Source organism: Musa acuminata, chromosome BXJ1-9 (genome assembly GCF_036884655.1).
Source record: "Musa acuminata AAA Group cultivar baxijiao chromosome BXJ1-9, Cavendish_Baxijiao_AAA, whole genome shotgun sequence".
NCBI classification, from domain to species: domain Eukaryota; kingdom Viridiplantae; phylum Streptophyta; class Magnoliopsida; order Zingiberales; family Musaceae; genus Musa; species Musa acuminata.
The window spans coordinates 41,342,454-41,367,385 of record NC_088335.1 but is presented as its reverse complement, the minus strand read 5'-3'; the positions used below and the strand labels follow the sequence as shown (position 1 = coordinate 41,367,385).

Below are 24,932 nucleotides of genomic sequence, written 5' to 3'. Positions count from 1 at the left end.
TTTTCGGAAAACCCCCCAAACTTATGCCTTTTCGCGGAAAAAGTTCTCCTTTTCAATATTTTCACGATCATCCCCAACTTTTTAATAATACCAAAGTGCATCTCGATTTGCAAACCCTTTTTTCGTTTCCATCCTTCGTTTCACGACCGTTTCATGGATTTAGACGTAGAATTTGGTCCAGTTGGCTGTCGGTTCAATTCTTCCCATGCTTTGAACTGGTTCAAATCTTTCATCGAGTCCTAAACGTGTTAATCGTATAAAGATCTCGTCATGCAATATGCTCTATTTTCCCATTTCAGTATACTTCTGTAGCACATTTGGTTTATTCTTCCATACTCGTAGGAGTTGCTAGGACAAGAACAATATGAATACTTTCCTTTTGCAGCTTCTGCAGAACTTAGGGAGAACCAGAGGACAAGTCTGAGGTGCTATGTGAATCCGAAGTAGCATAAGAACGGGCACTGTGGTCGTGTGCTGCCTTCATTTCTTCGACCTTGAGGCAGGACCTTCTGAGTGCATAAGATGAGTGGTCTTTCCGATCGAATGACTTCACCATCAGAACAAACCTTTGCCACACCGAGGATCCGTCGGAGTCCGTGGAGGTGCTCAGCATGTGGCGGTGCTCGTACAAGAAGAAAGCCGAGAACAAGAAGAGTGCAAGAACGGAGGTAGTTCCTGTGATGAGGAAGAGACCCCAGAAGCAGTTGAATGTGAGGCTATCAGATGTTGCAGCTCCGTTTTGCTCTGGGCAAGTAGTTCTGTTCCTGTACAGCTTTTTCTCGACATCTGCAGTGACCTTCAGTATTTCCCTTGATATCTGTGGGACGAAAGGTGAACCTTTATGGAAGACCTGCGGAGAAGAACACCTTTAGAGAAGACCTGCAGAGTTCAAGAAAGAATATGTTGTGTAGGGCTAGCCACATCTAAATATTTACGTTAAACTCAATATACCTATGGTGGATTTCTTCATCAATTAATTCGATTGTTTTACATCCAAAAAAGAAACAAAGTAGTTTTGGATGTCATACGATTAACTTTGAACAAGACAAACGTTAAGAACTAACAAGACAGCAGAGACTAGTGATGCTTACGAAGCCAAACCCTTCAGTCCTGTAGATATTTCCCACCATGGTGTACTTGCCGCAGTACTTGGAAATGAAGACTTTGATGTAAGGGATCTCATCGATGATGGCGCCAACACCACCTTTGGCGCTGCCTTTGGACAGCGCATCATCGTATTCATCAGGAGACTCGTACCTTCTGAGCTTTGACTTGTCAATGTTTAGCAGATGCAGCATCGAGGGGTCACCCATGTATCCAATATACTCCCCATTCCTTATCAGATCATGCAGGTTGGTAACAGTTGGGTGAAGTTGCTGAACTGTGAGCATTGAGGTTAAGCTGGCTGTGTAACTTGATGTGAGTATGAGCACCACGAAGACCCAGATGATCACTACGACCCTTGTGAGGTTACTCGTCACCTTCTCCTCTGTGATGCAACTAAGCGAAGTGAGATCGACACTTGACTGAGTTACTGGAGCTAAGGCGGAAAGGAAGATAAGAAGAACGCGTACGTAACTGTGAGCAAAGACCAATGTGGAGAAGGAGAAGTAGAAGATGGTGCCCAGCTGATGCAGAGGTGGGCCTCGGAAGCTGTCGTTGACGCGGTGCTCCAGCACCCAGACGACGAGGCCGGTGAAGATAAAGAAGGCACCGATGGCCAACCAGAGCTCAGTGGTGAGCGGCTTCAAGAAGATCCACGCGCTCCTCCCGCGGTCGTCCTTGACGGGCACCACCATCGACATCCCCACCTCAGTGAAGGGTACTGAGAAGTCCGCGTACAAAGACCGGTTGGGTGTGATGGTCACATCTCCCACCACTGCATCAAAGTTCTGAGTTCCTTCTTCCTCGTTAGATGTCTAGCCAAAGTAGATTCTAATGAATCGTAAAAGGCATGCATAGGCTTAAAATCAAATGAATCAACCAACCTGCAAGTAAACCTCGTAAACAAGATCACTGTAGCTGCCCTTCATCTCCCCGTTGTTGTCCTCATAGGGAATGTACTCGTAAGGCACAACGTAAGGCAGCGACGCCATGACCAGATCAAACACCTCGATACAAAAGCCGCTCACGTTCCTACGCGTCACAGGGTTCCACTCCCTGTTCACAAACTCACTGAAGCCTTTCTTCAATGGCACCCCGATCCTGAGCTTCTTCCCTCCCGTTTCCCAGTCTATCCCTTTGGGAGCCGCCAAAGCGTTTCCAGGCCACACCACGCTCTCGAGGTTCGCCTTAGAGTTCAAATCACCCGACACCCCATGCTCTGTCGTCCAGAAGCCGACCCTCTTTGCGGCGCTTCCCACGACATTGATAATCTCAAACGGCGATGATTCCAGCTGCCCATCCTTGAGCTCGAATTTTCCAGTAATTCCGTCGAACTTAACGCCCTGCATCGACTCGAGCAATCTGTGGCCATTAGGCGAGAATTCGAGCTTCTTCAGCTCCGTCAGAGACGAGTTGTTAGCCGCGGTGTTGAGATAAGGGGATGGAGAAGTACTTGGAGTTCTACTTGCCAAAGCAACACTCTCTGCTGCCAATGCCATGGCCCAGGCAGTGTCATATGCCCACAGTGCGTAGACACTTGGATGCTGGACTGGTTTGTCAGTGGGGTGATCTCGTCGAAGTCTCTCGCTCCATCTCGTGCTGAATTCGCCATTCCGAGCAGAGCCCATAACGTAGGGCTTCACGGTCAGGACTCCGTGCATTGCGTCGATGGCGGAGGCATCCAAGACGCCGAAACGGTCAGTTAGGCCGTAGGTCACGATCCATGCATAGCCTTCTTGCATCATGTCGGCCTCCCTCGCCTTCAGGAGGAGGCGCGTGGTGAGTGCGTCTGAAGCGTGTACCACGAAAACTCTAGTCCCCATAGTCTTGAGCCTGTAGAGCTCGCGGAGGATCTGGTCGTCGTTGGCCATGAGGGGGACCATGGAACGATAGGGGACGCGCTCATCGGTAGCCTGGAAAGCGTCGACGAGGTACGGGATCATTCCGGTGCCGTAGTCGGTGTCTTCGAAGATAGGGATCAGCTGGCGCCAGCCGAAGAAGCGGACGAGCGCGGCGATGGCCTGGGCTTGACTGGAGTCGCTGAGGGCGGTGCGGACGAAGTAGGGGGTGCGAGAGGAGGCGAGGAATGGGGAGGTGGCGGAGAAGGAGATGATCGGAGTCTGCGACTTGTTACCAAGCTCGGCCACGAATTTGGCCTGGACTGATGTCTGCGGACCGATGATAGCTTGAACTTTGTCATTCCATAGTAGCTCTACCGCTGATCTCAGTATGGAGTGGACGAACATGTAAGAAAATTGTTGTTGTTTCAGTTAATATGTAGATAAGACGAACTATGAAGAAAAACGTAATGTTGCTTTTGTAGATGATGATGCATGTAAAGGTTGAAGTACATTAAAGTTAAAAGTACAGCAACGAATTAAACGTAATGTTGCTTTTGCAGAAGATGATGCATGCAAAGGTTGAAGTACACTGAAGTTAAAGGACTGCAACGAATTGTGAGCCAGTGAAAGTAGGGATGAACAACAGTACCAGCAGCTGCAGAAGACACAACATCTTCTTTGGAGTCCTTGCCGATGAGGGCTACCCTGGTGGTGTAGTTAGGATGCGTCGAGTAGAAATCATCCATGGCCATGGACATGCAGGCCCAGCTGACGTTTCCCACCCATGTTTCATTATCCAGTATCACGCCAACACGAAATTCCAGAGTGGTCCTGTTCTCCTTCCCATCGGCCATAGCACCATAGCTCAGTGCCAGAAGCAGCAAGGAACAAAAGAAGAAGAAGAAGACAGGCCGACTGATAACACCCCTCATCTCGAGGACTCCTTGCACTCAGATGTGGTACTGTCCTCTGTCTGCGGCACAGCTTATATCGTGCCTTTGCCATTGCCATGGCCAAAGTAAACGTCAACGGTCAAGAAAAAAAAAAGAAAAGGGAAGGATAGAGGATTAAAGAAATGTGCTTTCTGGTGGGGAAGATAATGTTGTCGTTCTAATGTGCTCGTTGACTGAGTCGAAGAAATGGGAAGTCTTCGCCCAGTGGGCACTGGATGACGAGGGTTAGGCATTCCCATCTTTCACTGTAGAGGACTCCACACTTGCAGCAAACGACGTCTTCGACCGGTGTTGTCCGGTACGAGTCGCGATCGACGGCACGAATCCGAACGTGATAAAAGCCCACGAGGCACTTTAACATTCGTGATTAAAAGAACAAAAAAAGAGATTTTTAGTGCAGTGAGGATATTTAGTGCTGCCTCTCTTTCAAACGTCAGGAAGTTGGATGTGTAGGGTTGTGAGTTGGGACGGTAGTATCCCACTTTCTTAGCTTTATGCCAACGGAAAGCGAGTCAACTCAAATGGATCTTCCAATTCACTAGTGATAGGGATGGTTTATATGGATGCATCTTAGATAGACATGTCAACTTTGAATTAGGTAGATTGATAGGTTCAACCGGAACAAATAATATCTCACATATCGTTATCGTTGAATTGTGTAATTAGTAGGCTAATTATAGTGAGGGCCACTAAAAATAATCTTGTAATGCATTTAAAAATTTTACCATCTCACTAATTACAATTGTCAAATTATTGAAGACATTCTCATCAATAAAGACGATGTTATTGATTGAATAACAGTTGTTCGATTTAACCACAACAAATTTTAAATATATAAGGACATGCCACAACTTGAATGAGTAGGTTGAATCGGATCAATTGATATGTTCAACTAGAACAACCAATATCCCACGTGTTGTCCTTGAATTATGTGATTAGTAGACTAATTATGATGAGGGCCACTACAAGTAGCCATGCAATGTATGTAGAAATTTTGTCATCTTATTGATAACAATGATCAAATTATTTAAGACATTCTCATCAATAAAGACGACATTTGTGACTTGACCATAAAAAATTTTGAACATATAAAGGTGTGACACAACTTGAATTAGTCAATCGAATTTGACCGGAACAAATAGTATCCCACATGCTATTGTCCTGGAATTGTGTAATTAATAGGCTAACTGTGGTGAGAGCCACTACAAGTAGCTTTGCAATACATATAGAAATTTTATCATCTCACCAATAACAATGATCAAATTATTGATCACATTCTCATCAATAAAGACGATGTTTGTGACTTGACCACAACAAAGTTTGAACATATAAGAGTGTGTTACAACTTAAATTAGTAGGCCGAATCGGATCGGATTGATTGGTTCGATCAAAATAAACAGTATCCCACATGTTGTTATCCATGAATTGTGTAATTAGTAGGCTAATTGTGGTGACGGTCACAAGTAGCCTTGTAATGCATATACAAATTTTGCTATCTCACTAATAACAATGGTCAAATTATTGAAGACATTCATTCTATTGACGACGTTCGTGACTTAACCACAACAAATTTTGAACATATAAGTGCATGCCAAAACTTAAATTCGTAGGTCAAATCGGATCGGATTGATAGGTTCGACCGGAACAAATAATATCCCACATGTTGTTATCCTTGAATTATGTGATTAGTAGGCTAATTGTGATGAGGGCTACTACAAGTAGCCTTACAATGCATGTAGAAATTTTGTCATCTCACTAATAACAATGGTCAAATTATTGAAGACATTCTCATCAATAAAGAGGATGTTTGTGATTTGACCACAATAAATTTTGAACATATAAGGGTATACCACAACTTAAATTAGTAGACTAATTTATATCACATATGATGTTGTTCTTGAATTATGTGATTAGTAGGCTAATTGTGATGAGGGCACTACAAGTGGCCTTGCAATCCATGTAGAAATTTTGCTATCTCACTAATAACAATGGTCAAATTATTAAAGACATTCTCGTCAATAAAGACGACGTTCGTGACTTGACCACGACGTACGTGACTTGACCACAACAAATTTTGAACATATAAGTGCATGCCAAAACTTGAATTCGTAGGTCAAATCGGATCGGATTGATAGATTCGACCGAAACAAATAATATCCCACATGTTGTTATCCTTGAATTATATGATTAGTAGGCTAATTGTGATGAAGGCCACTACAAGTAGCCTTACAATGCATGTAGAAATTTTGTCATCTCACAAATAATAATGGTCAAATTATTGAAGACATTCTCATCAATAAAGAGGATGTTTGTGATTTGACCACAACAAATTTTGAACATATAAGGGTATACCACAACTTAAATTAGTAGGTCGAAATAGATCGGATTGATAGGTTTGACCAGAACAAACAATATCCCACATGATATTGTCCTTGAATTATGTGATTAGTAGGCTAATTGTGACGAGGGCCACTACATGTAGCCTTGCAATCCATGTAGAAATTTTATCTTCTCACTAATAACAATGATCAAATTATTAAAGACATTCTCATCAATAAATGCGATGTTTGTGACTTAACCACAATAAATTTTGAACATTTAAGGGTGTACCGCAACTTGAATTAGTAGATCAAATCAAATCGGATAGATAGGTTCGATCGGAATTATGTGATTATCCTTACGATGCATGTAGAAATTTTGAACATGTAAGGGTATATACCATATCACGTTCTCATAAATAAAGAGGATGTTTGTGATTTGACCACAACAAATTTTGAACATATAAGGGTATACCACAACTTGAATTAGTAGGTCAAATCGGATCGGATTGATAGGTTTGACCAGATCAAATAGTATCCCACATGTTGTTGTTCTTGAATTGTGTGATTAGTAGGCTAATTGTGGTAAGGGCTACTAGTCTTGCATGTAGAAATTTTGTCATCTCACTAATAACAATGATCAAATTATTGAAGACATTCTCACCAATAAAGATGATGTTTGTAACATGACCACAACTAAGTTTGAACATAGGTGTGCCACAACTTGAATTAATAGGTTGAATTGGATCGGATTGATAGGTTCGATCGGAACAAATAGTATCCCATATGGTGTTGTATGTGAATTATGTGATTAGTAGGCTAATTGTGGTGAGAGCCACTACAAGCAGCCTGCATGTACAAATTTTGTTATCTCACTAATAACAATGATCAAATTATTGAAGATATTCTCATCAATAAAGATGACTTTTGTGGTTTCCACAATAAATTTTGAACATATAAGAGCACTTTTGTGGTTTCCACAATAAATTTTGAACATATAAGAGCATGCCACAACTTGAATTAGTAAGTCGAATCGAATCGGATTAATAGGTTCCACCGGACCGAAACAAATAATATCCCACATGTTATCCTTGAATTGTATTATTAATAAGCTAATTGTGATGAGGGCCACTACAAGTAACCTTGAAATGCATGTAGAAATTTTGTCATCTCACTAATAACAATACATGTAAAAAATTTGTCATCTTACTAATAACAATGATCAAATTATTGAAGACATTCTCATTAATAAAGATAATATTTATGACTTGACCACAACCAATTTTGAACATATAAGAATATACCATAACTTGAATTAGTAGGTCAAATCGGATTGATAGGTTCGACCAAAACAAACAATGTCCCACATGTTATCATCCTTGAATTATATGATTAGTAAGCTAATTGTGGCGAGGGCCACTATAAGTAGCCTTGAAATCCATGTAAAAAATTTGTATCTCACTAATAACAATGATCAAATTATTAAAGATATTCTTATCAATAAAGACTTTGTAACTTGACCACAATAATTTTTGAACATATAAATGTATCCCACTACTTGAATTAGTAGATCAAATCAGATCAGATTGATAGGTTCAACCAGAACAAACAGCATCCTACATTCCCACATGTTGTCATTGAATTGTGTGATTAGTAGGCTAATTGTCGTGACGACCACTACAAGTAGCCTTGCATTGCATGTAAAAATTTTATCACTTCACTAATAATAATGATTAAATTATTAAAGACATTCTCATCGATAAAGACAAGAGGATGTTTGTGACTTGACAACAAATTTTGAACATATAAAACTATCTCAACTCAAACACCAAATCTGACATTTGAATTGTCCATCCCACAAAGAAAGGCAAGGCAAAGAGGGAATGTGTGAAGCATTTGCTCCATCATCATCATGAGGAAAAAAGGACAATAAAGCGGGAACATTACTAGATAAACACTACAATCCATATACAATAACAGATGCGAGATCTGAAGTGTAGAGAAAATGACAAACAAAAATACGATTTTTGTGGGTGAGACAATACACGAATACCTTTCAGAGAAATTGCCGACAACAGTCTCATGCTAGCCTTGAGCTATGGCTTGCCTCCCAAGCAGTTTCTTCAGTTCTTTTTTTGTATTTACTAGAATAATCTACCAACAAGCATTGGGTAAATTACAGACAATTGTATCAGATGAAAAAAAACCTTTAAAAATACAAGCTTTCAATTTTGGAAAGCTCGATAAGTCTCTTGTAGAAGTGACAACAAAAACTAAGGGCCATAAAAGCTTGCGCTTCCATTAGAACCACAACATACAAAAGGTCGAGTTTACCCAAGCCTCACAAAACATGTATACGACTATTAAAATCCTCAGCCTCAAGCAGGATTTTTCTTCAGCCATATTGCATCACATGCTTTCTTTTTCACACAAATCTAGAAGCTGAAGAGTCTGACCACCACGAAAAATGAGTAGCAGAGAATCAGTACATGTGCTATAAATGCCTAGTGGAATGAGTATGCTACAGAATTTGCCATTAGTTCATCATGGATTTAGTAAAAGAAGAGAGAAAATAGAAAAGGAATTGAACGTCTGCATGACTAAGATTGACCTAGCGCCCATGGTCGAAATCAATTAGATTGGAAGATCAGAATCGAACAAAAAGGCAATTTTGGATTCAAAAATTAATAAACATTTTGAAAATCTTTTTTTTTTAAAGTATGAATAATGACTTCATTTTTTAGATACATATCATGTGAAATGTTATCATGAGGTTCTCAATTTAAATCAGTGATAATCACTTAATATCTGATAAGGTCACAGTTGTGAACTGATGACTGGGAGACAGACCTCTGCCTCTCCAGCCCTCTGTCTTTCCAACTCACTGCAGCTCTTGAAATATTATGAATGCCTTCAAATGATAATACCAGAACCTCTTTTTATCTTCATTTATTTGCTTCGTGACTTATTTTCAAGGTTAAAGTCAATGATAGAAGGCAAATCAAAATAATTTCTCCAGGCTAATTTCTAGACAAATCGAATTTCCAAAGGAGAAGCTAGTTAACACACTCTTGGGTACCAATAAAGAACTCAGTGCACCATAAGATTTGGGGGTAGAAGTGGAATCTAAAGCTTAAACAATTAGGCAGCAATTTAAAAATGAACTTGATTGATGATTGATAATAAAGCAACCGCAGAGAGGCAAACAAAAAATTTTATTGTATGTTCCAGGCCTTGTATTTAAGTATATGCAATGAGTTCTAGGATCTAATGGAGAAAATGTGGCTTCAACAAAATTAACCCTATGGTGAATCTGTCATTGGTTAACAGTTCCAAAGGAGAAGGTCAACTGCATTTGGATTAATTTTGGGATGTCAATGGAGCTTGAACAAATAACAGATAACCATGTGATAAATAGTTTATCTTATGTTTGAAAAAATATACACAGAATCTATTACCACAAATTAAATATGCACAAAGAAACTATTACAACAAAATTTAAACAGCTTTCGAAGGAAAATTTTCCATCAGCTAGGTTTTATACTATTGACATAGCTTTCATGATAAAACATTTGCATCAGCAAAGTTTTATAATCTCTAATGTTCATATTTGATGACTCTAGTTACAGTGCATATGCATGTGCACATGAAAAACATTAATATACCCAACACGAAGAATAAATTCCAATTCAGTGTTTCACTGCTCTTTTTCCAAGTTCTATCAGTTTCAGTGAATCAATTAGGAAATCATCATTAAGAAGGAAGAGTTTAAGAAGAATCAGGACATAATCTGTTTCATTTTAGGCACTGTTAGTGCCTGTTTGTGGATATTAGGCAATGTCACATGCAGTACAATAACAGGTTTATTTCCGTTGGAATGAACATGATGTTTAAATGAAAAGCAGGATTTGAACAGACCAAAGAGACAGGATCAAGCAAGATTGTATGATAGTTAGAACAAGGTTGAATTATTGCTATTGAAACTGGGAATTTAAATGTGGGAGAAAACAGTAGTGCTGGGATGAACTTAGAAAAATGAACAGCAACATGAATACCACAAATGCAAGATATTTGTGGAAATTGATGGGGTCATTTGGGTTATAAGAAGTTCAGCAGAAATATTGTCTTTTATTATTGTTAGGATGACTATGACAAAGAACATTTCATAAACATAGAACTAATAAACATAAGTATCTTGTTCATATTAGGAAAAGGTAAGAAGAATTAAAAGACTATATTGCTTCAAAATTAAGAATAAACAAAACAGCATATTATGTGCAAGCATGTAATTATTTCCGTTTTCTACTTTAACATAAAGTTTCAGCTCATGGATGGGAAGGAATTGGAACCAGGTATGTACCTCTGTGACCGAGAGTTCAAGGCGAAACTTTGGACCATCATAATGATGCAAAACTGGCCTAAATGCATCCTCCTCTAAAGGCTTGCAAAGTTTTCTTACACGGATCCTCACCTAATATTTTCACGATATAAAATATTTGGTATATTTCATGAAATGCAAAAAAAAAAAACAATTTTGACACAAAAAATCAAATCGCTTTATCTACCTGTGCAGGAAACCTGGACTCGCCTTTGCACTTTTTATCTTCCCACGCTGTTGGATCAATGTTAGAACCCCCAAAGCTAGCAGCCTTATGAGAAAAAAGAAATCAAATGTATTCTCCAGAAATAATACTATTAATAGAAATCATGCAATGAATTTTAACTGTCAGCATAAAGGTGCAGTTAATTTAATTTCCAACATATCTAAAATCTACTAGCACACACAATTATAAAATGACAATACTGAGGAGATCAATTGGATTCATAAGTACCCTGATTTAACAAGAAATAGCCACCCAGAATTGTTATCAAAGGCAAACGTAAGCAGACTGAGACCTAAACAACTTACTTAATACCAAGGATTTTAATTTCGAATAATACCACCCGTAGCGGACGGTACGTATCAGTCCGCTAGTAGACCGATACGCAGACCGCCCTGCAATTGGGCCTATTTCCGTCCCGTTACCCCCCTAAATCGATCGTCACCACCCGTTACTATGTGGTTTTAGCCAAGGAAGAAGAAAGAAGAGAGAGAAGAAGAGCATAACCTAGAGATCCGACGCCACTCTCCCTCCTCATCTGAGGCAACGAGGCCTCGGTGTCGTCGACGACTTTTCCTTATCCACGCGGGGAGAAGAATCCTCGGCGATGTCGCGGGGAGAAGAAAGCGAGTGTCGTCGAGGAGATGTTTCTTCTCCCCACATAGGCAGAAGAAACGAGGGGATGAGTTGCCCGCGTGGGGAGAAGGAAATGGTTTCTTCTCCCCACCTTCTCTCCATGCAGGCAGAAAAGAGGTGATGTCACTTTTTTTACAAGCTCTGAATGGTTGCACAATAAAGGGTCCAAAATGGTCCACTACAGATCAAAATCCCCACAAGTACCCAGATCGAAATCCCCACAAGTACCCACATGACACAACCTTTGTTTGCAAGCCTAGGACGACCACCAAACCTAACTAAAATGGAGCTATTAAACCTTTGACCATTCCTCTATATGTTGTGCAGAGCATGAACAAACCAAAAGACACGGACATACATGAGCATTACATTAAACGCCTCAATTACAATTTTGTCTGTGACATTCTCCCCCACTTATTCCTCCGACGTCCTTGTCGAAGCCATTACCGACGCTGCAACTCCTCACCTTTGCTGAGTCTTCAATCTTTTGCTCTAGCTACAATACGCCTCTTGGCTCCTTGCTGCTCTCTGCCGCTGTTGTTGAATAGTCGAACTTTTGATCTGTCATGCTGCTTCAACTCGCCAATGACTCTGACTTTAGTATGGGGTTGAGTTGTGTTTATCCCTGTGGATACTTCAGATTAAAGAAAAGACCATCCTTACTATGCGCCAATCTCTTAAATGTCTCATGTTACTTGAACTGGGTGGATGCTTGTTAGAGCTTTAACGAGCATCGTCTCGTAAACTTTTGAAGTTTTTGAGTCCTTCCTCCATAAAATTTGTCCATCGACTCTTCTTTCACTTAGTTGTCACTTCCAAGTAGGTTCGCATCACTTCCGCTTTCGATTGGCATTCTGTTGGGAAATGAAATGAATAATCTACTCTCAGTAGCACTAATCACCATTGGTGAGGATTTGACAACTATTGTCTTCCATTTGGTTTCTTCGAAGGGTCTTTGAACATGTGCAGAGCCCCTTTGCTGGATAGATAAGAAAATTAGGGTACTCGATTTCACCCATTCTCTTAAGAGTTGAGAAGGCAAGGGTTCTTAACTTCGCTCGCCTCCTCGAGGGTTGTACTCCATGCATCGAGCTGGTTACTGGCCTTCGCCTACTCTTTGCTCACACTTCTGAAGCACTTGAAATGTTTGCACTCCTTGCGTTGAGTTAGTTATTGTGATTCACCTTCTTAATGTCATCGAACTTTTGGATTGTAAGAAGTTTTCACCCCAACTTGGAGTAAGTCTCTGATAGTTTTAGTCGCATTTGGGATTGTACCGTCTTCTCCATCAACCCAACCGCCTACTCCTTTGAATAGCAAAGGTACAGCACCGTGTACTGCCTGCTTCATTCCTTGGTCGTGCACTCTTGCATCGACCCGAATCTTCCACTTTTTGCTATCTTGATGAGAAGCTCGTCGACACCGGTCTTACGAAGTTCCCTAGCTTCTGCCCTTCAATCTTATCTCAGTACTTGGGGTTTGCCTCTGCACTCTCTACCTCCTCGGCCCCTTTCACGACCAAGTGCTCTCCCTCCATGAGAGCAAGGGACCAATGACTTCACGGAAGCCTCGCCTCTACGGTACCATGGCGTTGCCATGCCCATGGCCCTATTATCCGTCGCCTCGCATCTGCATCCCTTTCTTCGCGATCGGTATATCTGTCTCTATGGCACTCCTCTGAGTTCACCTTCATTCTAACCGATGCTTGCTTGGTTTTTTATAGCTAAGTCCCTCTGGACTCATCATCGCTTCCTCACCCCTTTCGACCCCTTGCTTTAACACCTCTGTGTTATCCAAGTAGTTCCCCTTGGTCGATGGAAAGACAGACTGCAACTCCCATGCATGGCCTCTACCATCATGTTGTGGGGTTTGCACCGATTCTGTTCTCCTTAGCTTCCTTGATAGCAACGTTCGCTTACTCGGCCTTGTCCTATGACTTACTGTGCTCCCTTAAGCGAATATGAGCTCTAGAGCAGTCCAACTCTCCAACCGCTCAGATCATACCTCTGCATGATCACGTCCCTCCCATGGGACTCACTGGTACTTGCATTCGAACTTTTCCCTCGGTGGTACACAGCCACCATATCCTGATGACCAAGGCTTTCATCCAATGCAAAATTTGATGCACGCATGGAAGACCCGCCTCTGCGATACCATGACTTTCACTCCTTGAATCCATAGCCCTTCTTGTCGTCATGTTGTTCACCGAAGTGGAGCTCCCAGTAGCTCCCGATCATACCTCCGTATGATATAGTCTCTCACGAGATTAGATTCGTGTGTATCGCATTGCCACAAACTGTTCCACCATGATCCGCTGCACCATGTCACCTCCTGATGGCATCTCCATTGCATTCTGATCCTTGTGAGATGAACTTGAATTATGATCCCTCTATGTGTGGCATTTACCAACACATCACAATGCCTCTTCCACCTTCGACTGTGTTCGCTCCTTTGGTAATCGACCTTCGTCCACCCGCTCTTGGGTCACACCTAGACAAAGCACCGCTATAAGACAATCCGTCGCCTAGTAGCTCCCGAAGTCCACTGACTTCGTTGAAATTGGTGTACCATTGTTTGGATCCTGGGCCTCTGCCCCTACCAACACAATCTCCGCTGCACACCACTTCCTTCATGGCAACTTGAATGGCAGCACTGTGGCATATTCTTCAAGAGTACCCGCCTCTGTGTCCTCTTGCCCCGTGCCAAGGCCTTCTGAACCCAACTTCGCCTTCGCAAATTGAGGCATCTTGGTTCCTCCATCAAATGCTTCTCCGAGATAAGGTGCATAGGCCCAAAAGCTCCCTTCGTCTTTGGCACCACGTAAGATGAGTTTGCACCATCAGAATGAGGGACTCATAGAACGACATGATCCCGCTCTTGCCTCTGCAAGAGTTCATGTCCTTGACCTCTGTCCAAGGAAAGCTCTGTACCTCCGCTCCATGTTCCATCTTCTATACCGGCTCCATTCATGAGGCTTAGGTACTTCGCCAAGTTACACCCAAGTTGCTCTGCTCCTCGATTTGCATTGAGTTGATGATGGTCCTCACGCCCATCATTCCACAGGTCAGCCCTCCATTAAGTTCAATCTTCATATCGACTCTAAGTGTGCCTTCATTTGTGTTGCTTTGGGTCGCTCCCCCACTTAATGTCGAAATGCATTCCCCAATGCACTATCTCAAGCGAGATCATACAACGACTCCTCGCCGCTTGCTCGGTCCATTGAGTTTTGTAGAGTTGTTTTGAGATACTCCTCAACATATGCGGTCTGTTGCACATGGTTCTCCCTCTTGAGAGCTAAGACTTATCCCCCCTGGATATTTGTCCCGTTGGAGCAACTTCTCTCTTCGCTTCCTTCTCTCTGAAAGTTTCGGAAACCACCATCCCCTTGGACTACTTTGCCTTGCTGAACAAATTGTGTATTATTTTGCCTCCCACAAACGCACTTACTATATTACGACTCCACGTCAATACAACCTCCACTGCAACTCTCAAGACCTAGCAACATACTGAACTCATTGCACACTTCAACCTCCTACAGACGTATCATTCTTATACTGAAGAGAAAGTTTCAATGCTTCATGGCGCCAAGTTTCGGTCGCCTTGGGAAGGCCACGAACACACCATCGTTCACATAAAAGCCCTTGCATGAGCACCGAATTCTTCGAGTTAGCAATTCCCCTCACCTTTATGAGATTTGCACAACTCTTTCGGTCGTTGAACAACTCATTCCACCTTACATAGTCTCATCCTTTACTAAGCGCCTCGCTTGCCTTGAGCACCATCAAGTATGATTATCAACGTTGAGCCGTAGCTCAAACTCAGCCATCCCAACCTTTGTGTGCTATGCATTCTTACCAACTTGATTGTCTTCGTGGTGCCTCTTGCACGAAGGGTTAGCCACTCCTCTGAATATCAATCTTATATGCCCGCTCCTCTGAGCGACTCCTTTTCCCTACATCTCCATGCTCGTTTTCCCCAAAACGATCGCGCGTGCAAGCTGCCCTCAATGCAACCCCGCTAGGTCCCGCATAATTGCATACTAAATGTTTCTATGAATGCTTGTCCTGCTCTGATACCATCTGTCACGGATTTAACTGGTTTTGTCTAAGTTGTGCGACACCTTTGTGTGTCCGTCCGCAAAGGTCAGCCTCCCTGAAACCTCCTATGGTCCCTTAAGACCTACTAAATAAAAAATGAGTTAGAGAAAGTGCCTCACTCAGGATCCACAAGCAATTATTTCAGGAAACACTTCATAGCCAATGCAAATTACAAATAGACTTTTACAAGCTCTGAATGGATTGCACAACAAAGGGTCCAAAATGGTCCACTACAGACCGAAATCCCCACAAGTACCCACATTACACAACCTTTGTTTGCAAGCTTAGGACGACCACCAAACCCAACTAAAATAGGGCTATTAAGCCTTCGACCGTCCCTCTACATACTGTGCAGAGCATGAAGAAACCAAAAGACACAGACATACATGAGCATTACATGAAATACCCTATTTACAGTTTTGTCTGTGACGTGGGGAGAAGAAATCGAGGTTTCTTCTCCCCATGTTGTCACGACCTTAGCTGGTTTTGCCTAAGGCGTGCGGCACCCTCGCGCGTCCGTCCGCAAAGGTCAGCCTCCCCGAAGCCTCCCATTGTCCCTTAGGACCAACAAAAGAGAGAACGGGTTAAAGAGAACGCCTCAATCGGGATCCACAAGCGAACATGTCCGAAAAACACTTCATAGACAATGCAAATTACAAACAGACTTTACAAGCTCTGAATAGTTGCACAACAAAGGGTAAAATGGTCCATTACAGACCGAAAAGCTCTCGCACGTGTCCACATGACACAACCTTTATTTACAAGCCTAAAGAGGCCACCAACCCAACTAAAATGGGACTATTAAGTCTTCGGTCGCCCCTTTACATTCTGTACAAGGCATGAACATACCAAAAGACACGGACATACATAAGCATTACATCAAACACCTTGTTTAGAAGTTTGTCCGTGACATTCTCCCCCACTTATCTCTTCGACGTCCTCGTCGAAGCCTTTGTGAACACTGCAACTCTTCGCCTTTGCTGAGTCTTCAATCTTCTGCTCCAGCTGAAATGCGCCTCCTGGCTCCCAACTGCTCTCCGCTGCTGTTTTTGAGTAGTCGAACTTTGATCCGCCATGCTGCTTCAACTCACCAATGACTCTGACTCTGGTGTGGGGTTGGCTGAGTTGTGTTGATCCTCGTTGATTCCTGCGGATCCACCAAATGAAGGAAAAGACCATTCTTACTGCGCCAGTTTCTCAAAATTTCCACATGCTGCTTGAACTGGGTGGATGCTTGTTGGAGCTTTAACGAGCATCGCCTCGCAAACTTCTGAAGTTTTGGGTCCTTCCTCCACAAAATCTGCTCATTGACTCTTCTTTCAGTTAGTTGTCACATCCAAGTAGGTTCGCATCACTTCCGCTTTCGATTGGCATTTCGTTGGGAAATGAAGCGGACAATCTACTCTCAGTAGCACTGATCACCGTTGGTAAGGATTTGACAACTATTGTCTTCCATTATCTTCGAAGGGTCTTTGAACTTATGCAGAGCTCCTTTGCTGGATAGATAAGAGAATTGGGGTACTCGGTTTCGCCCATCCTCTTAAGAGTTGAGAAGGCAAAGGTTACTTGACTTCGCCCGCCTCCTCAAGGTTGTACTTCATGCATCGAGCTGGTTACTGGCCTTCGCCTGCTCTTTGCTCACACTTCTGAAGCACTTGAAGTGTTTGCACTCCTTGCGTTGAGTTAGCTACTGTGATTCACCTTCTCAATGCCATTGAACTTCTGGAATGCAGGAAGTTTTCACCCCAACTTGGAGTAATTCTCTGATAGATGAGGTCGCCTCTGGGATTGTACCGTCTTCTCCATCAACCCTGCCGCCTACTCCACTGAGTAGCAAAGGTACAGCACCACGTACTGCTTGCTTCGTTCCTTGGTCGTGCACTCTTGCATGACCCGAAGTCCTTCACTTACGGCTATCTTGATGAGAAACTTGTTGACACCGGTCTTACGAAGTTCTTCGGCCTCTGCCCTTCAGCCTTGTCTCGGTACTTGAAGATTGCCTCTGCATTCTCCACCTCCTCGGCCCCTTTCACGACCAAGCGCTCTCCCTCCATGAGAGCAAGGGATCAATGACTTGCACGGAAGTCCCGCCTCTGCGGTACCATGGCGCTGCCATGCCCATGGCCCTACTATCCGTTGCCTCGCATCTGCATCCCTTTTCTTCACAATCAGTAGAGATGTCTCCGTGGCACTCCTCTGAGTCCACCTTCATTCTAACTGATTGCTTGATTTTGGGTAGCTAAGTCCCTCTGGACTCATCGTCGCTTCCTCGCCCCTTTCGACCCCTTGCTTCAACACCTCTGTGTTCTCCAAGCAGTCTGTTTGGTCGATGGAAAGACAGACTGCAACACCCATGCATGGCCTCTGCCATCACATTGTAGGGTTTGCACCGATTCTGTTCTCCTTAGCTTCCTTGGTAGCAACGTTCGCTTACTCGACCTTGTCCTCTGACTTGTCGGGCTCCCTTAAGCGAATATGAGCTCTGGAGCAATCCAACTCTCCAGCTGCTTCGATCATACCTCTGCATGATCAAGTCCCTCTCATGGGACTCACTGGTACTTGCATTCGAACTTTTCCCTTGGTGGAACACAGCCCCCATATGCTGATGACCAAGGTTTTCATCCGATGCAAAATTCGGTGCACGCCCGGAAGACCCGCCTCTGCGGTACCATGGCCTTCACTCCTTGAATCCATAGCCCTTCTTGCCGTCGTGTTGTTCACCAAAGCGGAGCTCCCAGTAGCTCCCGATCATACCTCCATATGATCTAGTCCCTCCCGGGACTATGTCGTGTGTGTCGCATTGCCACGAACTGTTCCACCACGATCCGCTGCACCATGTCGCCTCCTGGTGACATCTCCATTGCATTCTGATCCTTGTGGAATAAACTCGAATTGTGAACCCTCCATGTGTGGCCTCTGCCAATACATCGCAGGGTCTCCTCCACCTTTGATTTTGTTCGCTCCTTTGGCAATCGACCTTCATCCACCCACTCTTGGGTCACACCTAGATGAAGCACCGCTCTAGGACAGTCCGTCGCCTAGTAGCTCCCGAAGTCCACCAACTTCACTGTAATTTGTGCACCATTGTCTGGATCCTGGGCCTCTGCCCCTACCAGCACAATCTCCACTGCGCACCGCTTCCTTCATAGCAACTCGAATGGCAACACTGTGGCATATTCTTCAAGAGTACCCGCCTCTGCGTCCTCTTGCCCCGTGCTAAGGCCTTCTGTACCCAACTTCGCCTCCGCAAATTGAGTCGCCTTAGTTCCTCCATCGAATGCTCCTCCGAGATAAGGTGCATGTGCCCCGAAGCTCCCTTCGTCTTTGGCACCATGCAAGATGAGTCCGCTCTGTCAGAATGAAGGACCCAGGGAACAGCATGATTCTACTCCTGCCTCTGCAAGAGTTCATGTCCTTGACCTCTGTCTAGGGAAAGCGCTGTGCCTCTGCTCCATGTTCCAACTTCTATGCTGGCTCCCTTCATGCGGCTTGGGTACTTCGCCAAGTTACACCCAAGTTGCTCCGCTCCTCGTTTTTGCATTGAGTCGATGGTGGCCCTCGCGCCCACCATTCCACGGGTCAGCCCTCCCTTGAGTCCGATCTCCATATCGACTCCAAGTGTGCCTCCATTTGAGTTGCTTTGGGTCGCTCCCCCACTTGATCTCGCAATGCATCCACCCATGCATTCTCTCGAGCGAGATCATGTGACAACTCCTCGCTGCTTGCTCGGTCCATTGAGCTTCGTGGAGTTGTTGTTTGTGAGGTACTCCTCCTCAACATGTGAAGTCCGTCTCACATGATTCTCCCTCTGGAGAGCTGAGACTTATCCCTCCTGGATAACTGTCCCGTTGGAGCAACATCTCTCTTCGTTTCGGAGACCACCACCCCCTTGGACTACTCCGATCTGCTGAACAAACTGTGCATTGTTCTGCCTCTTGCAAACGCACTTGCTAGATTGCGCCTCCACGTCAATACAGCCATCGCTGCACCCCTCAAGGCCTAGCAACATGCTGAACTCGTTGCACACTTCAGCCTCCTCCGGACGTATCCTTCGCATGTCGAAGAGAAAGTTTCAATGCTCCATGGCGCCGAGTCTCGACCGCCTTGGGATGGCCACGAACAATCCATCGTCCGCATACAAGCCCATGCATGAGTACCGAATTCTTCGAGTTAGCAATTCCTCTCACCTCTGTGAGCTTTGCACAACTCTTTCGGTCGCTGAGCAACTCATTCCACTTTGCATGGTCTCGTCCTTTTGCCAAGCGCCTCGCTTGCCTTGAGCACCATCAAGTAAAGTTGTCAACGTTGAGCCGTAGCTCAAACTCAGCCATCCCAACCTTTGTGCGCTCCGCATTCTTCCAAGCTTGCCTGTTCTCGTGGTGCCTCTCGCGCGAAGGGTTGGCCATTCCTCTGAATGCCAATGTCAGATGCCCGCTCCTCTGAGCGACTCTTTTCCCTACATCTCCATGCCCGTTTTCCCTCAAACGATCGCGCGTGTGCTGACTGCCCTCAACGCAGCCCCGCTAGGTCCCCCACGTTTGCATGTCAAGTGTTTCTATGAGTGCTTGTCCCGCTCTGATACCATAATGTCACGACCTTAGCTGGTTTTGCCTAAGGCGTGCGGCACCCTCGCGCGTCCGTCCGCAAAGGTCAGCCTCCCCGAAGCCTCCCATTGTCCCTTAGGACCAACAAAAGAGAGAACGGGTTAAAGAGAACGCCTCAATCGGGATCCACAAGCGAACATGTCCGAAAAACACTTCATAGACAATGCAAATTACAAACAGATTTTACAAGCTCTGAATAGTTGCACAACAAAGGGTAAAATGGTCCATTACAGACCGAAAAGCTCTCGCACGTGTCCACATGACACAACCTTTATTTACAAGCCTAAAGAGGCCACCAACCCAACTAAAATGGGACTATTAAGCCTTCGGCCGCCCCTTTACATTCTGTACAAGGCATGAACATGCCAAAAGACACGGACATACATAAGCATTACATCAAACACCTTGTTTAGAAGTTTGTCCGTGACAATGTGTCAAAAAGGGTAACAAGGCAATTGCCCCTTGTTTTTTTTACTTATATGTATATATACATATACATACATGTACATACATGTACATGTATATATATATACATATACATACATGTACATACATGTACATACATGTACATGTATATATATATACATATACATACATGTACATACATGTACATACATGTACATGTATATATATATACATATACATACATGTACATACATATATATATATATATATATACTGAGCGATATATCAAAATATACCGCTTGGTATACAGTAACGAGCCGTACCGAGTGAATCTCGAAACTCCGGTATGGTACGAAATTTCAGTCCTTGCCTAATACCATTGGTAGGAATGTCAAATTTCACATATAATCATTACCATGTGGAAGCACATTAACTATAGTGAAAATGAGGAAGCTCACTTTTCAAATGAACTTGTACATCATATTCCTTGATAGAAGAAAGTTATTTGCATTTTATTATAAGAAGGCTCAAAACCTAAGCTATACAAATTATTATAACATATATGCCAATATAGAATAATAAAATCAGATAGATATCTGCTCTTTTCATTAAATACATTGACAATACAAAATAAGTAATAGCTACAATAAAATGGAAATTAGAAGAAAATGGAAAAGAAAAGAAAAACTTCAGCTATTGGATGCATAAATAAGAAGAAAACTGTTTAAACAAAAAACAGCAATAGGAAACAAAGAGATCTGCCTTACAATAGACTTTTTTTTGACATATTACCACAGGAAAACAAGAACATGCAGAATGTCAATTATGTACCAATTATACTTAACAACCGACATGAAATTTTATGAGACGTATTCAAACCTCGAATATCCCATGAAGCTGGTGAGTAGTATAATTATATAGAAAGAGAGGTAATCCAGGAGTGATAGAACGAACTGAATCACGATACCTTGGGGGCAAGCCTGAAAATGAACATCATTAGATGCTGACACTATATTACAAATAAAAGCTAATTTAACTTGATTCAAATTTAACAGCATGGTATCAATTCAAGAATATATACAAGAACAGAAGAATATGAAAGAAAAAATCATTGACCCTGGCCTAATGTAACACTTCAATACAACAGAAGGTACACATGGAAAGGGAAAAACTTGCAAAGAGCAAAAGAAAGAGAAAGACAAAATACCAAACAGCTGCCGCTTCAGATCTTCCTGCATGGTGTCATTGTTGCAAACAAAGATATAACCACCAAGAACTTCATTCCTTGGTAGCATCTCAGTGGCGGGTAACGTTTTAAACCGCTTGTCAACAACAGCATTGTTGTTGTTGCTACTGTTATTACCATTGGTGTTGTTGTTGTTATTGTTATTGTTTGTGTTGTTGATGACATTGTTATTGACCTCCTTGTTGCTTGTGTTGTTGGCAAACTTACTGAATCCTGTGTTCAGTTTGAAGCTGTTAACATCATTTATATTGTCTTTCATATAAACACTGTTCATGTTGAAAACACTATGGTGGGGGCTTTTGAATGAAGTCTCATTCATCTTGAGATCCAGATTCATCAGACTTAGATTGAGATTCTCAAATTTGTTATCCTCCTGAATCCCAAACTTGTCATAAGACTTTGCTTCAAAGGTGTTCCTTGAATAGTCCACATTGTTCATCCGATCAAAATCTGATCTTGTCATCTCAGCCAGTTTTGAGGTGATAACAGACCATTGATGGTCCTCGGACAGCTTTGATTGTCCTCTGAACTCGTTCCCCAATTGCCAGAGGTTGTCCATCTGCTCGAGTTCTTATCTATCTGTTAAGAAAAGAGAACCCTTAAAACCAATTTTCATGAGCAAAACAATTATAGATAGAGGTTATGATTGGATTTCTCGGACAAAAAAGAAACGCATAAAACTGATTTCTCACGGTCCGAAACGTCAAGAGTCTCTCAGATAAAATCAGAAAAGAAAATTAAATCTAACTTACTACTTGATCCTGCCAATTTCAGCAAAACATTTATTCGGCATACAAAAATGAGATCTTCCTAGCAATACCAAAACCAAAATCTTTCCTTCAACAAGATGATCCAATAATACTGAAGCCAAAGCACTCAATTACTTCAATAAGAACATGTTTCGATTCTATCTATCCTCAGCATCAAGATTCTATAAGAAACCGGGCAAACACAACACTAATCCAGAATAAGCCTGACCTTCTCAAGATCGGCACTTGACAAGGCAGAAGACCGACAAACCAACTCCAACATAGTAAAAATCGAAACTTTTTCGCATCCCAGATGGAGAGACCGATTTCGCCACCACATCAAAGAAAAAAAAATCCACGGCATGAAAAATCGAGATCGGACGCACCTCAAACCGACACCGGCAACGGAACCTCGGAACGGAAGGTTCGAGCTCCGATCCACGGAGAGAAATCTGAGAACCCTAGATTTTCTGTGATGATGGATGGACAGAAAAAGGAAAGAGAAAGGAACCGAGGCCACCCTCCCCCGTCCTTTCCTCCGCCCTAAGCCACCACCGACAGGGCGATAAAACTATTAATGACGAGGTTATCCACTTATATTCGCGATAAGAAAAGGGTTGTGGATGTGGATTTCCGTCATTCGTGCCCTAAGAACGGTAGAAATTGCAAGCCCATAATTAAGGTCCATTTTAACCCCGTAAGTTTGATAATAAATTATTTAAAATTTTAAAATTTTATTTTTTTATTTAAATTATTTTTATATTTTTAAAAAATATTATATATAAATTTATTTTAATTCGACGTCATAGGTGACGTACCGACTCATAATAAATTATTAATATAATGATACATATAATTTAAATTTAAAATATTAAAATCTATTTTAACCCTGTGATTTTGGTCATGTATTATTTAAGCTCTTAGCCTAAAATAACTCATGTATTTTAAAAAACGTAGTATATAAATTCATCTTATTAAGTTTGAGTTAATAGATGTTAAAATCTGATATGTTAACTCATAATAAACTGTTAATATAATAATATATATAATTTAAATTTAAAAAAAATTGAGACCGCCATTAGTGACGAGGGAGCATCATTATGGCATTGAGCCACTATTGCCTAGTAAGATGTCGTATATATATAACATCCATCGCACTAATGACGAGCTTAAAAGCTTTCAATCCTATCTTAAATGGATGTGCATTAATCAGTCCAATGTTAAGTATGTAATGATCTCTTGATCACTCTTCCTCCTCTTAAGCATCTTCATTTCTATCAGTCTCTTGCTTCATCCTCTCTTATTCCCCCATCCACCGTGTCTACGACGTGATGGTCTAACTCTCTCTCATCTCCACCTTCGACCTCTCCTACCTTTGCCTCTCTATCTTCGTTTATCGCTTCCTCTTCCTTGACAAAAGGAATCTTAACTTTTTTTTAAACTTAAAATTATATATATCATTATATTAATAGTTTATTATGAATCAGCATGTCATGTAAATAGATTATAACGTTTATTAACTCAAACTTAATGAAAGGGTCTATATGCTATGTTTTTTAAAATATAAAAATTATTTTATATATGAATAAACAATAAAGACTTAAGTGATCTATAACAAAGGCCATAACAACTAAAATGGACCTACACTCTTTTTAAAGCTTAAATTACACATATTACTATATTAATGATTTACTGTCGGTCATCATACCAAATAAGTAGACTAATTTCTCTTAACTCAAATTTGATGAGAATGACTTATGTGCTACGTGTTTTAAAATATAATGATTATTTTAGATACGAGTATACCATAAGAGTTTAAGTAGTCCATGGTTATGGTGGACTAAAATAGATCTTAATCTTAATTTTAATTAATTATCTCAACTATTCATATTATTTTTAATTAATTATAAAATTAATTTGATTAAAATAAATGGATATTTAAGATAACAAATTGATAAAAAATTTATTTTGATTATTGATTAGAGGGGTTGAAACCGATCTGAATGGAATTGTTAAGTAGCAAACCAAATCAAGCTTGAAAAGAGACTTGGTTTAATTAAAATAAGATACTTTGAATCAAATGTATTTGAGATCGACTTAACCTAATCGATTAGTCTGATTCAATTAACCTATTAATAAATTTTTAATTTTAAATAATTTAAAAAATATATATATATACATTTTAAATGAATCGATTCAGTTTAATTGACTCAAACCAGAATTTTAATCCAATTAGACTGACATTCTTAAAAAAAATTTATATCATAAATATTATTTTAAATAATTTTTTTAAAATTAAGCATAGAAGGAAGAAATAAATACAAAGACAAAAAAAACTCATCCCAACAACACCTCCAATAACGTTATGAGCACAGTAA

The 24,932-nt window shown here is 41.8% G+C and overlaps 2 protein-coding genes across 2 annotated transcripts; both read right to left on the bottom strand.

The window, feature by feature from the left end:
- Positions 1–145: 145 nt before the first annotated feature.
- Positions 146–3,883, bottom strand: LOC135594341 (glutamate receptor 2.9-like). Its single transcript, XM_065084734.1, has 5 exons — positions 3,595–3,883; positions 1,989–3,322; positions 1,580–1,892; positions 1,092–1,489; positions 146–850 (listed from the first exon to the last, which is right to left on the bottom strand). Exons 1-5 carry the CDS (start codon positions 3,875–3,877, stop codon positions 398–400), a joined length of 2,781 nt encoding a protein of 926 aa, XP_064940806.1. The 5' UTR covers positions 3,878–3,883; the 3' UTR covers positions 146–397.
- A 4,436-nt stretch (positions 3,884–8,319) lies between these two features.
- On the bottom strand, positions 8,320–23,113 carry LOC135593545 (B2 protein-like). The gene is made up of 6 exons (XM_065083673.1): positions 22,941–23,113; positions 21,767–22,384; positions 21,439–21,539; positions 10,782–10,865; positions 10,577–10,687; positions 8,320–8,667 (listed from the first exon to the last, which is right to left on the bottom strand). The coding sequence occupies exons 2-6, from the start codon at positions 22,362–22,364 to the stop codon at positions 8,626–8,628; spliced, it is 936 nt and encodes a 311-aa protein (XP_064939745.1). The 5' UTR covers positions 22,365–22,384; positions 22,941–23,113; the 3' UTR covers positions 8,320–8,625.
- Between the last annotated feature and the right edge of the window lie 1,819 nt (positions 23,114–24,932).

Coding starts and splice junctions, on each gene's coding strand:
- LOC135594341 (XM_065084734.1), bottom strand. CDS start 3,877: ATGAGGGGTGTTATCAGTCGGCCTGTCTTCTTCTTCTTCTTTTGTTCC. Junction 3,323..3,594: donor TGTGTCTTCTGCAGCTGCTG/GTACTGTTGTTC, acceptor TACTGAGATCAG/CGGTAGAGCTACTATGGAAT. Junction 851..1,091: donor GGACTGAAGGGTTTGGCTTC/GTAAGCATCACT, acceptor TCTTCTCCGCAG/GTCTTCCATAAAGGTTCACC.
- LOC135593545 (XM_065083673.1), bottom strand. CDS start 22,364: ATGGACAACCTCTGGCAATTGGGGAACGAGTTCAGAGGACAATCAAAG. Junction 10,866..21,438: donor AGCTTCATGGGATATTCGAG/GTTTGAATACGT, acceptor TTTTCTCATAAG/GCTGCTAGCTTTGGGGGTTC. Junction 8,668..10,576: donor TTGAACTCTCGGTCACAGAG/GTACATACCTGG, acceptor CGTGGTGGTCAG/ACTCTTCAGCTTCTAGATTT.